Below are 15,475 nucleotides of genomic sequence, written 5' to 3' on the forward strand. Positions count from 1 at the left end.
AGTGAAGAAACATGTGTGAAAAAATAATAGAATGAGGTAGACTATAAATATAATTTGTCCAAAAATTTGCAAGTGCAACTTGTGTGAAGATCATAAAATGACTTTGTTATTTTCTGGTCATCTTTCTGCAGTTTATTAAATGTTCCAGTGGGTCTACAACTAGGTCTCCGAAGAGCATTTTTCTTGAATTTATAAGCTCTTTGTGCACTTGAAAGCATAAAATATAGCGTCTCACAAATGTATGTTACAATACTTTGTAAAAGAAGGATAGGGAGCTGACTTATGGCGGTCATTAAGAGGTTGTTTTTTTTTACGGAATCCGTTTAACGGATAGAAAAACACTAAAAATACGTTTTGGAATCTTAAGAATGGCCATAAAAATTGGAAATTATTACTTAATTGGCTTAACTCTTTAATAATTATGAACAGTGAAAAAAGACAAAGAGAATGATGTATGATTTGTCTAAATATGACCATTAGCAGCAAAGATATAGCCCATTTTGTCCATTTCGGGTTATCCTTGCGGGGGATTTTTTATCACCCTGAACCTCTAGAAGTACCCAAAAAATATTTCTGTGACTTTGTAAAGAGGGGTTTGTAGTTGTGTGCATTCTGTGTAAAATTCCCAACAAACTGATGTACAACACTTTAAAAAATATGCATTTTGTGTTGAGTAATAGTCATTTGTGTTGAGTAATGGTCATTTGTGTTGAGTAATGGTCATTTGTGTAGAGTAATGGTCATTTGTGTTGAGTAATGGTCATTTGTGTTGAGTAATGGTCATTTGTGTTGAGTAATGGTCATTTGTGTTGAGTAATGGTCATTTGTGTTGAGTAGTGGTCATTTGTGTAGAGTAATGGTCATTTGTGTTGAGTAATGGTCATTTGTGTTGAGTAATGGACATTTGTGTAGAGTAATGGAAATTGGCCGGATTTTAGGCATGAAAAATTGCCATAACTTTTTAACTAATTAAGATATCAATAAAATTTAAACTGTTTTATGATCATGAAGGCAAGAGCTTTCAAATGAAAGTATTTCAAAGCATATCAGACAAATTTGAAATTTTCACTAAACTGCCTAGATTTAGAGATGATGTATTTTACCCTATTTTTGCAGTGTTGCCACAAGTCAAGTTTTGGAACATTTTGGAGTTGGCCCATCTGTGCCTGACACTATTGATGTGGTTGTAATGTATATGATATGTATATATACGTATGACAAAGTACTCTGTCTTTGCCTTCTTCTGTTGGTAGTGTTACTTACCACAACTGAAGAAGGCCATGGTTGGTTGGAGAGAACGTTAAGTCTCTCACTGTTACCCCTGGTGACCATCGTTATTTCTTTGTTCAGAATTATGAAACTGTTGTAAATTGAAACTTCCAAAACTGTCTTGGCATTCTTCTGTTCTGTTCTGTTTGTGTGGAGAAAGAATTTTCTGTCATGGGTCAGGTGTACAGTAGTTGGCTCTGTGGCAGCTGTTATCCCGGACTGTGGTGCAGGAGGCAACCCTGGTTCGAATCCCCAACAGTGGGTGGTTGGCGGGTGCTCTGGTCTGGTTTGCTACTTCTTTCTTATCAAACATCTATCGTCTCTATCTCCCCTCCTCCTTTTTTGTGTTTGTTACTCTCTTGTAACACCTCTAATCTTCGGCACTTATGTGACCTTATTGTGTTGCAAGTGCCGTAAAACACTTTCTAAAACTAAACTAAAACTCGTCCTGATCTCTCTGAAGAACCCAGAGTGCCCATTGTAAAAATGTCTTGAGGCTATCACTACAACCTTTTTATGACTTTGTCGTTTTATAATGGAGATTGGTGTTCAGTTGGAGATGTTGCCTCGACAGATGATCCGTGTCAAGAGGCGGGACCTCCGAGTTAAACGTCCGTCTCTGAAAGGACCGAGCCAATTCATGTAAAGTGCCTTTCCCAAGGACACAACGTCGGACCGAGCTGAGGCTCAAACCCACGAACCCCCAATCTCACCATTACGAGTCAGACACACACATAAAATCTAAAAAAAATATAATGAAACAACAACCAGTTTTTTATATATATATAAGGGATAGCTTTATTCAGAGGTTGTGAGCAAAGAAAGGTATCTCGTTCCTGAACAACAGCTACCCCCCCGCCTGCTGTGGCAGTAAGGCAGTAATAGAATGTGAGGTTCTCTTGTACAAAGTTCATGTCTCGCAGGAAGCAATGCGGGTAGGAGAAAAAACAAAAGATGAACAAAACGAGGCGTTTTTTTCCCCCTGTCAAATGTTCCCCCCAAATAAGACCCTGTTTCTGATCTTAGAAAAAAACCCATGTATAACACTCATATAATTTTTGTAAAGAACCTCAAAATACTCAAATCTAAATCTTAAGAGGTACATGAGGCAAGAAATAATCAAACATCTCGCCTTCATTTATAAAAAAAAATTTTCCAGGTTTTTTTTTGCGTTATAAAAAAAAATAATTTTGCTTCAGCTACAGGCTTTCCAAAAATCACGGGGCATTCTGAACATCCCCTTCCTCCCTTTCGTTTCTCTCTGCAGAACCAATTCCCTGCGAGACCGAACAGACTTTGATATTTGGAACGTGACAGTTTCTGATTTGATGCATTTGAGTATTGTTCTTGAAATAGAATAACTGTACAAAGCAAAGCTTGACACCATCATACAATTAATCATACAATTAAGTACCAATGTTGAGGGTTACCCACAAGAAAATGCTACCTGACAATGTGAATCTACATCAGATCATTCAACTGTTATAAAATGGTAATGCGTTACAATAATGGTGGGGGGAAGAGATGGGGCTACAAAGTGGAGCCTTGGTGAAAGCACCAGAGAGCAAGGCATCTGAAAATTTCAGGCTTATTCCACACGGCAAAAGGAAAACCCAGCTAGCAAAGTACATAACACATGACACGCTAAACCCTGATGATGAAAAAAAAACAACAAAAAATCCCCCAAAAACCAAACAGTTCATGACAAAATGATGAAAAAAAACCCAACCCCCCCCCCCCCCAAAAAAAAAAACCCCAATCAGTTCATGACAAAATATTTGTTTCTCAAGTCAAAAGTGAACAAATAAATTCACAGGGTGTTGAATTTCGATTTTCTGGACTCTGAGTACTCAGTACTAGGACCACACACGACACTACTACTACAGGGATATGATTAGGCCACCGTCTATACTACTACAGTCTATGGCTTTGGAATCCTTGTCGGAGCTTGTCTGGCTACTACTACTAGGGAAGAACAACAGCACAGTAACACTCCGTCAGTTGTGGGACAAAGCGAGAAAGACGAGACAGATAGACAGAAAGAGCAGTTCGCTGGCTGGGTGCAAGAACCCTACAAGTGCTAATTTGCAAATTGGCACTTGTAGGGTTCTTGCACCCAGCCAGCGATTGAGATGAAAACTACTGGTGGCACCCCCAAGCCACACGCAGTCACACACAGAGCAACATTAACAAAATTGTGAAAGAAAACAAAAAAAGGAAAAAATAACTTGAAGAGAAGGATTTAAAAAAGTATCAGCCAGAGTAGGCAGGGAGCCCTCTAGGATAATCATTGGCACCAAAAGTTCTATTATTGTTGGAACAATTTCGATAGCATATTTCTATAAATCAATCATTATATATATTTGGCCTTAGCTCCATTAGTAGTAATTTCGATAGCATATTTCTATAACTCAGTCATTATATGTATGTATGTAGACTTTGACTTGCGTGGGTTTCCCTTTGCGCACGCAGAGCAGAGTCAACATGTCAGTCACGTGGAACACGCTACTGTCACAAACTCTTTGGTGGTGTGCACCGTTTGCCACAGTTGCATCTGTGTACAAATACTAAGGCAATAACTGTTTCATGGACGAAAAGAAAAAAAAAAGTACACTTTAAAAAAAATAATTTAAAAAAAAATAATTAAAAAAAACAAGAACATGATTTTTGTTTCAAAGAGAGAGGACAAAAGCATATAGAGAATCTTGGAGATTCCGTAGTGGGAAATTAATCATTTTTAAAAACACAATTACTATCTTCATCAAACATTCCTAGCAAACGGTATAAAATATCTCATCCCCCTCCCCCACCTTTCCTCTCAGATCCATTTCATCCAGACCTTGATGGAAAAACTTTTCAACATTTCTGTACAGCGATTTGGAACCATGTTTCTCCCTTCCCTTTACCCATTGGAATTGGAAGAAAGTTGTCAGACAATGAGATGAACAACCAACACTGAAATGATGAGAGTATGCAAAGAAAGGAATGACAGAAGGAAAACTGAGTTGTGATTTTCTGTCTTTGAGCTAGGAATGATAAAAGAAACAAACGAGATTAATAAACCTAGAAAAGGAATGATGGAGAGACAAACATCTATTACTATTATGCGAGGACAGGAATGAAAGAGACAAATTTATCCATTTCAAATAAAAAATAAAAATTTGCATTTTTATCAATTATGCCACGATCATTATATTACTATAGGTAGCTGCAGTTATGGCCCAGACCACAGAGACAGTAGACAACAGTAGATAACATTGAAACTACACGGAAGAGTTGATGGTTGGAAGATGACATGAACACCAGAGTAACGTTACAAGAAACGGCATGTTTGGCATACATGGCAGTGAAAGAAAGAAGAAACAGTTGGAAAATATTTACAGAAAAGTGTATGAAGTATGATGAGAGACATGATACACGGGGGAAAAATGGAAGAGGAAAAAAGAAAAAGCACTGTTGTACGTGGTGGCACTGTGGAACTGTCTCTTGTTGAACAATGGAGTTGATCCAATACACACATGCACAGTATTGGATCAATTGAATCATTAAATACTTACAAACACATCATCAAGACATGAAGAACAACACAAAAGGCAAATAATGCAAACTGAAAAATACAAACACACACGAAAGAAAAAAACAATCAACCCCTCCCCCCCACAAAAAAACAAAAACAAAACAAAACAAAAAAACAAACACCCAGTTTAAACACAACTGTCTGAAGCACCATTTTACACTGAATGTACTCAGCTTACTAATGTTTCAGGAACCTGAGTCGCATCTTCGCTAACTAGACAATTGTCCTTGAGAAGCGGTTAAAGCAGAATGATATGTCAGTCAGTTTTTTAAAACCTGTAAATTGACAAAGGGTCCTTTCGGATTAAAACTTACAAAAACTTGCGTATCTTGTTCATGTGTTGCCTCCAGACTTAGGAGCACAACAAAAACATTACACAAAACATATTCAATAAATCCAAATTCTTATATTTATGACATTAAAAAAATAATAATAAAATGGAATGATACAGTTTGAGTTGAGACGACTCAAATCAATTCCATTTCCTCTACAAAAACCACGAGAGAAAGATTCTTGAAAAACCATAACAAAATAAAACTAACAATGCCCTCAGCTGCAGTGAATCTTACCGGCTCGGCCGTATTTTTCAACATAAGTTACTCTGCCATTATCATGAGGTGAAGCAGAAAGTGCTTCTGGAAAGGGGAGAAAACCTTACCCATTGTGGCTAAACATTTACTAAAAAAAAAAAATTTACATCCCTTTACTGTCGAAAATTTAGACGAACGTCCTTACGATGAAAAAAAGTATCCGAGCTGAAACTTGAGGCAAGAAAAACGTTGGATGGACACGGGAAAAGTAAACGTCTTCGCACAAACAAAACTCCATCATGCTGACTGAGCCAACAGGCGTGTCTTTATTCTTTCCCCCTGAATCAAGACAGCTATTTGTTGAGTTAGACTATTACTTTTACTTTTACTCTGTCCGCCCAGGACCCATTTTATATCTCAAAGTTCCCCCCATTCTTACTTTTCACTGTAGGAGAGGCCGAGGCAACACGTCTCAGAACATGCGGCTTTTACTTTAACACTTTGACGTCCCATCTCGCCGATGTCTTCCACTCAGTTTCTTGGGATTTTCCCCCAAATCAAAATGCCTTTGCCTTTGCCGGTAAAAGTTTTTATGATAAGAGCCTTGAGATGGCAAAGTGGTAAGGACCAAAACAACTGAATGATTCGGTGAAGAAGACTGGATTTCTTTACTTTTCAGTTTTACCTTTCTTTTAATATTGAACTTTAATGAGAGTAATATATATAACTTAATTTCTACGTATACCTGCATGTGTTTTTACGGTCCTGTACAGCCAAAAGAAAATTTCTCTGTGAGACAATAAAGTATTACCGTATCTCTTATTTCATCTTACATTAAATCATCCAAACTTTTCAAGCAAAAAAGAACAGCCCCCTATACACTATTACAACAGACACAGCTCTACTAAGGTAAAAAAACAACAACCCCAGCAGCAGTTAGAAATTTGTACAACATTCACTCCGCCATTCACCAAGACTCGCTCGTCCTCGCACTGTGACTGACATTTTCTTGAGCTGCAGTCAACCTGGCACAATCCTACTATAAACTTTATGTAAAATAACTTAGCCCTGGAAATTATTTACATCGCAAGACCAAAATTATGTGCCATTTCAACAAATACCCCCCAAAAAATCAGGATCAAATAAATTACAAACGTACACAACAAAACCACCGCTGGAGCTCGATCTAAAAATAAAATCCTGCTTGAGTCTGTCGTGACCTCTAAAGTCACCAACTCAGAATAAGTTAAAGCATTGTTTTTTCTATTCTATCCACCTATCTCTCCTCCACTCATCCTTATCAGCAAGTAATATTGTGTGTCAAAATCTCATTCTAAAAATTTAAAACAAAACTTGCACTTTCTGTAGTATTACAACAACGATGCCAGTTAAAATGGAAATAACAATTGCAAAATAAATAAATAAATAAAAAATTAATCAATAAAATCCCTTCATACCATTTTCAGCAGTTGTGTTCTAAATTTCAGCTCAACCAATTTTTTTTTCCTTTTAGCAGTTAGCTGGAAAAACATTTCATGATTTCATGCAACTCTTGATAAAAGAAGGGGAAAAGGCTATGAGGAAGCTCACAAGCACACCTCAGACTTGCAGTATCCAGCGGTGACATTTTTCTCTGTTCATTCGCCTACACCTTTCGTTCATAACACGTCAGAGAAAGACGTTAATCAAGATTTTGTACTTCAAGTAAAGTTACAGCAACTGACACGACACCCAATAATTTTGTATCTAATGAGAACGACAAAAGGAAAAATCCATTCTATGACAGCATCTTCCATGATGAAAAACAAACAAAAAAAACCTTACATAGTCTGAACTTGTACTTGTACGTTAAAAAAAATGTAAGCAGAAGGTATGGGGATCAGCTGATTACAAAAAATCAAAAACAACAGCAACCGTTATATGAGAAGTGGGTGACATTCTTTGCAAGTGTGTCCTCTTGACAACAAAAACAGTTATAAAAATCATGTTTGAGCATATCTTAGAAAATTATCTGACACACAGACAACCAGCGTAAAAAACGTACATAGATGTATATATATATACATAATCTACAAACAATATGACGATGCTATTGTGAAAACTAAATTCTAAGACTGCTAAAAGATTAAATTTTCCAGTATGGTAAAAGCTGTAGTCTACATACAGTGTTGGTACACAGTAACGTAAAACCTTGTGCTAGAACTTTGGGTGATATATTAGAATATACAATCTATTCTTCAGGCTGCCAGTTTGTAGGGACTTTTTTTTTCCAGTCCGCAGGACTATTTGGAAGAACAAAACGTCCACACATGTTGACATTTTAGAGCGCGGAGAGATGGGATAATCACTCCCATGGAATAGTCCATGCGGTCTGTGGCCACACTGGCAACCCTAAAGGAATGTAGCAATTATGTTTTTTGTCACATATCATTAAAACATCCCCTCTATCCAGTACTAAAAACTTACCCTTGTATGAGAAGGGCAACTCATTTCACTATATGGAATTAATTTTTGAAAATTCCTTTTCTCAAAAATGATTTTTTTTTTAAGTTTTCGGGGAAGATCTACAAAATGTGGATAAAATCATTCTTTGTTACACCAAAGACTTAGAGATAGAAACCTCTGAGTAGTTTTACAGTAGAGTAGAATTATTACATTTTAGAATTTCCCTTCAGTCAGCTTGAGATGACTACAAGGAAAATGTTTGTTGAGGGAATCAAAAGCAGAAATGTGTTTGTGTTTGTGCGTGGGAACAACTGGAGCGTTCAGTTTGTGAACGCCTTCTGTGCCATTTTTTATGGAAATTTTTTTCCTACTCCGTTAATATTCACAATAACATTTTTCTATTGACAATTTGTTATCCTTCGTGACATGATCAAAGAAGGTTACTTTCAATCAGCTGATAACTTTACTAATGTCTTTTAATAAACACTAACATTTTCTGAGAAGAGACAACCACGCTACTTTGCTAGCAGCTTGAAATTTTGTCACTCTCTTACATTGATGAAGCTTTAACAAAATCTTCAATCACGAACATAAAACAAAGCCTTTAGATTAAAAAGAACAAATTTTATCTTGTTATTCATTTGATGATGCATGATAATGAGACAAAAATGTCAGTCAGATTTGTGAAGGGAAGCGACAAGATCGGACAATACGATGGAACAGATGAATGTGGCCAAATATCTGCATCATAATCATAGAGAAGGCTGAAAGTATGGCTGTATGACTATGTGATTGAAATGTCAACAAAATACCAGCTCTCATTGAAACATCATGATATTTGGTGGAATACATACAACATAGCATCAGTCTGCCTGCAGAACTCTTGTCAATTTCAAAACCCTTGAGCGAAGAGCTTTCATCTGGAACAACCAGGTGTACATTTATCGTGGACTACCATCCAAGTTCTACTTTCACAAGTTTTTGCCTTCAGTTACAATTTCATATTAAAGCTTGTTCACATTTTTTCCCTTTTCATTTTTTTTCACAAATGATATCTCTCCCATCTAAGCATTGTTACAGAACAATTGGATGACTGATATTTCGTAAGATCATAAAACTGCCCAAGATCTTTAAGAAACGACTGCGAAGAAAATTTCTGCAAGCCTCTTGATAGTTTGGTCTTCTATAACTTGATGGAAACTTTTACATCTTCACGTGTGAACGAACAAACTGAGTCTTGAGGGGGAAAAAAGCCAAATTTAACACAGGTCCACAGACAGACATCCGGAATGACGAGAGATTAAAAAAAAAAAATTAATCCCTGATCCCTGTACCCTTTCTCATGAGCATGTATCCCCCCCCCCTCCCCACCCCCAGCCCCCCCATGGCACAGAGGTGCTGCGAGTGCTGCTGACTCAGCTACTGTTGCTGGTGCTGCTCAACTGTTGCTGCTTCTCCTTGCTCTTGCTCTCCGGCAGCACCACAATGTTGTTCGTGACCTTGGCAAAGGCCTGCATCCACTGGCGCTTGTCGTGCTCGTCGTTGGCGATCAGCGTGTGCGACTGGCCCTTGTCGCTCTCCACGAACGACAGTCGGATCAGGTTCTTCGCTGCCAATCACAAAACAATACATACCGCTATTATAAACACAGATAAGTTTCTTCACTTTAAATCACAAAACAATACATACCGCTATTATAAACACCAAGAAGTCTCAAGTTCTGATTAATTTTAGTAAGAGTTTTATGATCTGCTGCGGTAATAACTAGTGTAAAGCGCATAGAGCTTGCTGTTGAGCAGGGGTATGCACTATACAAATGCAATTTATCATTATTATTATTATTATTATTATTATTATAATTACCTGTCTGGCTGCCTTGACCAAAAGCGTTGCGGAAAGAGCCGATCTTGACCTCCCCGTCGGGCAGATCCTCCACCAGCAGTTCTGACGTGGGGATTGGCTGCCGGTACACCTGGTACATCTGTCGCCCGCTCTGATTGGTCGATCGCGAGATGACCACCACTTTGTCAAACAGAAACACGTACAATTTCTGTGGGGAAGGCAAAGAAAAAGGAAGTCAGTACAAAGTAGTTTGTTCATTCCTTGAGCAAAGAGGGGGACATCAAAACAATCAACTGTAATTTAGTTCAGTTTGATTCAAATTTACATCCCTTGCAACACAATTTAGGTCATACGAGTGTTGAAGATCAGAGGTGTTACAAGAGAGAAACAAATACCCAAAAAAAAGAAGGAGGACAGATAATAAGGATGATGTTTGTTTGCTAGGAAAGATGGAGCAGACTACACCAGAGCACCCGTCGTCAATCAGAGACGTTCATTAAAACAATGATGGTCATTTAGCACTGTGAGGGGGGGGGGGGGGGGGGCAAAACAGGCAGACAGAAACAACAGAGGGAGCAAAGGGCAGCGACAAGCCTTGAAAATGGCCTCTGTAATACAATACACCTTCACACACACACACACACACACACACACACACACACACACACACCCCCCCCCCCCCCCCCAAAAAAAAAACCTGTCCACCAAACAAACCAAGAACAACTTTTTTTTGCATGATACGCAACAAATAAATAGTCTATAAATGAACAAATAAATAAATAGATAAATGAACAAATAAATAAATAGATAAATGAGCAAATAAATAAATAGATAAATGAACAAATAAATAAATAGATAAATGAGCAAATAAATAAATAGATAAATGAACAAATAAATAAATAGATAAATGAGCAAATAAATAAATAGATAAATGAACAAATAAATAAATAGATAAGTGAATGAATAATGAATAAAAACAAACAAACAAATAAATAAATAGATAAGTGAATGAATAATCAATAAAAACAAACAAATTAATTAATAAATAGAGGACTGAATAAACAAAACAACAACAAATAAATAAATAAACGAATGAATGAAGGAATAAATAAATGAATAAACCCTTGAAAACAAATAAACACGACGTTGTTGAAGCGAGAGAAAGTGGCCGGTACTCACAGTGCTCTTGTTGTTCTTCATGCAGCCACTACACAGCAGGGCCGACGACTCTTGGATCTGGGCCACTTTCTGAAATAGTACACAAAACACTGTAATTAGTCATCATAACAACAATGATAAATATTATATTACATTATATTACAACAATGATGACGGTGATAACAATAATAACAATAATAATTTAATGATAATAATTATAATTATCATCATCATCATAATAATAATAGTGATGAATATGATTTAAAAAATAATGCTAATGATAATAATAATGCTAATAATAATAATCATCATCATCATCAAAATGATAACAACATTATGATGAAGATGATAATAATAATAACAACAATATGGTGATGATGATGATGATGATGATGATGATGATGATGATGATGATGATGATATCGATGATGAAGATGAAGATATCTAATCCTATCAGTAAAAAGCATTCTGACTGACAGCAGGTTCGATCCAAGATTTCTTTTGAATACCCAAAAGAAAACTATTGTGCAACTGTTGCAAGTGCTTTTCACTTTCCCCGTGCCCAAACTATTTAGCGTGAGGTGGTCACCTGGTCGTCAAACAGGTAGTGCAGACTGGACTTGGAATGTTCGCACTTGGCCTGGCCCGTCTTGTGGTCTGCCTCTTTGATGATCTCCTCCAGCTGATGCACCTGAAACACACACACACACCACGGTTACAATCGGTCGCTTTTAACGCTCTACCATCGTATTTTGGGGAAAATGCAAAGAAACTGGGTGGTAAACATCGCCAATCAGCGACATGAGGCGGCAAAGAGTTAATTAAGCACAAGGGGGCTATCCGGAAAAATGCTGTTTTGAGAAAATCAACGGTAAAGTTTTCGCCACTTGTTCAGTAAAAGACTAGGAGAGTTTTCTCTATAACCCAAACAAATATACACACCAATCAAACCAAACTTCTCCTATAGGTAGGGCAATGCCCACTTTTAGTGCAGGTAAAGATTTCTGGAAGAAACCCCCGAAATCTGAGTTAGCCCGCTTGTCCTTAAAGGCGATCAAATATAGTGATGTCGTAGACTTCTTTGTTTGGGGACAGTAGTGTCATTGGGAAAGGCACTTTCCACGAACTTTCCTCACTTCAGCCAGGTGGGCCAACCAACCCAGACTGACAGGGATACAATGCCCCAGCTGACAGACGAAGGTACTTGATTCTTTTTTAAATTCCTCACTCGAGAGTCGAACTTATTTCCTCTGTGTGCAACGGCAAAGCATCTAACTTCTGAACAAATAGACGATGGTAAAAGAAACACGCTGACACAGTGACCGTTACTTGATGCGAGGGTGCATCAATACATTTTACTTTGTGATACTAAATTAAGTAATGTCAAATTCAGAAGGAACTTTTTCAAAAAGAAAACATTCAGTGCATGTAAGCCACAAAATAATAACAAAATAATCACGTTTTCTGAAAAACTGCTTCATAGACACGGGGAAAAAAACACAAAAAAGAAGGCACTTACCGATTTTTCTAAGTGTATTGAGTCATCACTGTCGCTTGGAGTCTGTGGAAAGAAAAACAAGGTTGTTACAGATGGCACTGTAAAAGATTTTTGACTGAATATTTAAAACACAATTATGAAGTTTCACAGTTCCATTCCAGGCAGACTCAGATTACTCGAAATTCTGTTCATTTAGGTAAAGAAAAGCACACTGGCATAATACTGAATGTCCTTTAGGGCAGGGGGTAAGTTAGGACAGACTGACTGATAGGGGAAAAACAACAGAAACATAAAACGGTAAAGTGAGACAGACTGATAGAAACAACAGACACATTAAACAGTAAAGTGAGACAGACTGATAGAAACAACAGACACATTAAACGGTAAAGTGAGACAGACTGATAGAAACAACAGACACATTAAACAGTAAAGTGAGACAGACTGATAGAAACAACAGACACATTAAAAATAGTAAAAACAAAAAGTGAGACAGACAGATACAAAAATACATTGTAATAGAAACGTTAAATAGTAAACACCAAAAGTGAGACAGACCAAGACAAATACCAGAAATATTAAACAGGACAACCAAAGTGAGCAGATTGGACTGTACTGAAAACAAACAAAACAGGTAACGGTTACAGCGAGATACTTACATATTTCTGAATGCTGCGGACCAGGAGAGGGTACTTGACAAAGCGACCTCTGGCTCCGTCTGGGGAGAGAGAGACAGGATGAGAGTGTTACAAAATGAAGACTTGAACGCCAATAAGCCAACCCGCAGACAGAAATAACGTGCCAGGTACAAATACAATTTGAAATGGCACAAGACGGCCATCCAATGAGATACAAAATTCTTAGTAGTGTTCAAAGAATGAAGAAGTTTTTTTTTAATGCACCAGTGCATAAACTTGAAGAATGATACTTTCAACAAAGTCCAGTGTGGTTTCCCACTAACTCTTGACTCTTCTTATCCTTCTCCAAGAACTCACTCAGAGCTACAGTTCCTCTGCAAATGACTCTTACAATAGAAAATACATGAACAACCTCCTTGTATTCTCATCCTTATATCCCCATCCCCTTCCTCCCCTAAAAATCAACCTCCTTGTAATGTATCCTCATCCTCATATCCCCCCCTCCCTTCCTCCCCTGAAAAATCAAACAACAACCCAGCTTTACGTAGGGAACTTACCAAGTAACGTCCACAAATCCAGCTTTCTGCTGAAGGGAGAGGCAAGACACCGCTGAAAGAAGTCGTCGATGGCAGGCTCGTTCTTCTTCTCGTCAAAGATGGCTTTAGCTTTGATTTGGTTGGCACAGTACTCCACATACACACGCAGGCTTTTACTCTGAAGGAAAGAAGGTGAGAGGAAAAAAATTAAGATTACATTGGAAACAACGAAAGGTCAACTGAAAAGAGCATGGAAATTGAGTAAATCATCATCATCATCATTGCCTTTCTCAACCTGCATCAGGGTATAGGCCACGGACAAACACCCTCCACTTTTCTCTATCCTGGGCTAGCCTCTTCATGTTATTAATTGAGTAAATGATGAGGAAAAAATCCAAAAAGAGTGAACCTACTTGGCCTATGGAGTAAATCACGGTGCAGACGGAAAGGAATAGGAAAAGATATTTTATTGTCCCAGAGGAAAATCTTTCTGTGGCTGCACAAACTAAGAAAGATAAATAGACAGAGAAGCAACAGAGGGTAAGTAAAGGGAGAAGGAATACGTACCAGTAACACCCTCCAACCACCCACACTCTCATCTGGTAAAACTGAGCTCCGTAGTAAAAGAAAACAGAACCAACCCCCCCCCCAATCCCAATCCACACAAAGTTCTAGAAACCCCATTAAAGGACTAGAACCCAGGCCACTTGCACTACAGTAGAACATGACACCAAGAGTCCCTTTTAGTTTTAGTAAGAGTTTTACGGCACTTGCAACACAATAAGGTCATATAAGTGCCGAAGATCAGAGGTGTTACAATTACAAGGGAGTAACAAACACAAAAAAGAAGAAGGGGAGATAAAAAAAACGATAGATGTTCGACAGGAAAGAAAAAGCAAACCACACCAGAGCACCTGCCAACCACCCGCACCAAGAGTCCACCTACCCAGTCACGAACTTGGCTGCCGATTTGGTGAGTGGTTCCATCTGGTCGGCGGAGTTCTTGAAGCCTGGAGGATAAGTCTGAAAGAAAAGAGAGAAAAAAGAGCGGGGCTGATGAAAACTTTATTACAAACCGATGTCGTAACGCTTAGTAGAATCATCTAGATTTTTCACCCGTCTTGTGGGATTAACGTAAGAAGAATGGCAGCAATCTCTTCACTGACATTAACTCTTTCAATACGCAGGGGATTCTGCAATTTTACCCACCAAGGCGCGAAGGGTGTTATCATAAAACGGCTGTAATTCAGTCAAATATTGATGGATTCGTTTGTGTGAGCACTCAAACCATTCGTAACAGTACAGAAAATCGCAATATGCGTGAAAATAGATTCAGATCTTGGGGTTGACGAAATCAGTACCCCAAAACGTCACTTAAGTGGCGATCCGGAATCAAAGAGTTAAGGACAAGGAAAGCAATAGGAGAAAAAGTGCAAAAGGCAACGTCATTGTCACTTTCTCTCTTGAAAAACCTGACAGCTGTCCCAGGCTGTTCTTTGTGCACTTATTAGTCCTCACTTCGATGTAATGGAATGAGAGACGATGTAAGAGAAGGAAAGAAGATGAAATGGAATGAGAGACGATATGAGAGAAGGAAAGAAGATGAAATGGAATGAGAGAAGGAAAAAAGATGAAATGGAATGAGAGAAGAATTAAGAGAAGGAAAGAAGATGAAATGGAATGAGAGAAGAATTAAGAGAATGAAAGAAGATGAAATGGATTGAGAGAAGAATTAAGAGAATGAGAGAAGATGAAATGGAATGAGAGACAATATAAGAGAATGAGAGAAGATGAAACGGAATGAGAGAAGATAAAATGGAATGACAGAAGATGTAATAATAATATAATATAATATAATATATAGCATTTGTATAGCGCATATCCCCGCTCAACAGCAGGCTCTATGCGCTTTACACTATATTATTACCCCAGCAGACCATAGAACACTCCGAAACATTCTCAGCTTCCCGGGAAGCATACAGTGT

At 37.9% G+C, this 15,475-nt stretch overlaps 1 protein-coding gene across 1 annotated transcript in view; it reads right to left on the reverse strand.

Moving 5' to 3' along the window:
- Nucleotides 1-8,032: 8,032 nt before the first annotated feature.
- LOC101858131 (rho guanine nucleotide exchange factor 3) overlaps nucleotides 8,033-15,475 on the reverse strand; it is a 13,696-nt gene continuing 6,253 nt past the window's right edge. The window contains exons 3-10 of the mRNA XM_013088209.2: nucleotides 14,437-14,513; nucleotides 13,512-13,668; nucleotides 12,976-13,034; nucleotides 12,341-12,382; nucleotides 11,411-11,512; nucleotides 10,843-10,911; nucleotides 9,685-9,871; nucleotides 8,033-9,430 (exon numbers count right to left, since the gene is read on the reverse strand). Of these exons, the coding sequence (XP_012943663.1) occupies nucleotides 9,237-9,430; nucleotides 9,685-9,871; nucleotides 10,843-10,911; nucleotides 11,411-11,512; nucleotides 12,341-12,382; nucleotides 12,976-13,034; nucleotides 13,512-13,668; nucleotides 14,437-14,513 (887 nt within the window). The 3' untranslated portion in view covers nucleotides 8,033-9,236. The remainder of the gene's footprint in view (nucleotides 9,431-9,684; nucleotides 9,872-10,842; nucleotides 10,912-11,410; nucleotides 11,513-12,340; nucleotides 12,383-12,975; nucleotides 13,035-13,511; nucleotides 13,669-14,436; nucleotides 14,514-15,475) is intronic.

Source organism: Aplysia californica, unplaced genomic scaffold (genome assembly GCF_000002075.1).
Source record: "Aplysia californica isolate F4 #8 unplaced genomic scaffold, AplCal3.0 scaffold00703, whole genome shotgun sequence".
NCBI classification, from domain to species: domain Eukaryota; kingdom Metazoa; phylum Mollusca; class Gastropoda; order Aplysiida; family Aplysiidae; genus Aplysia; species Aplysia californica.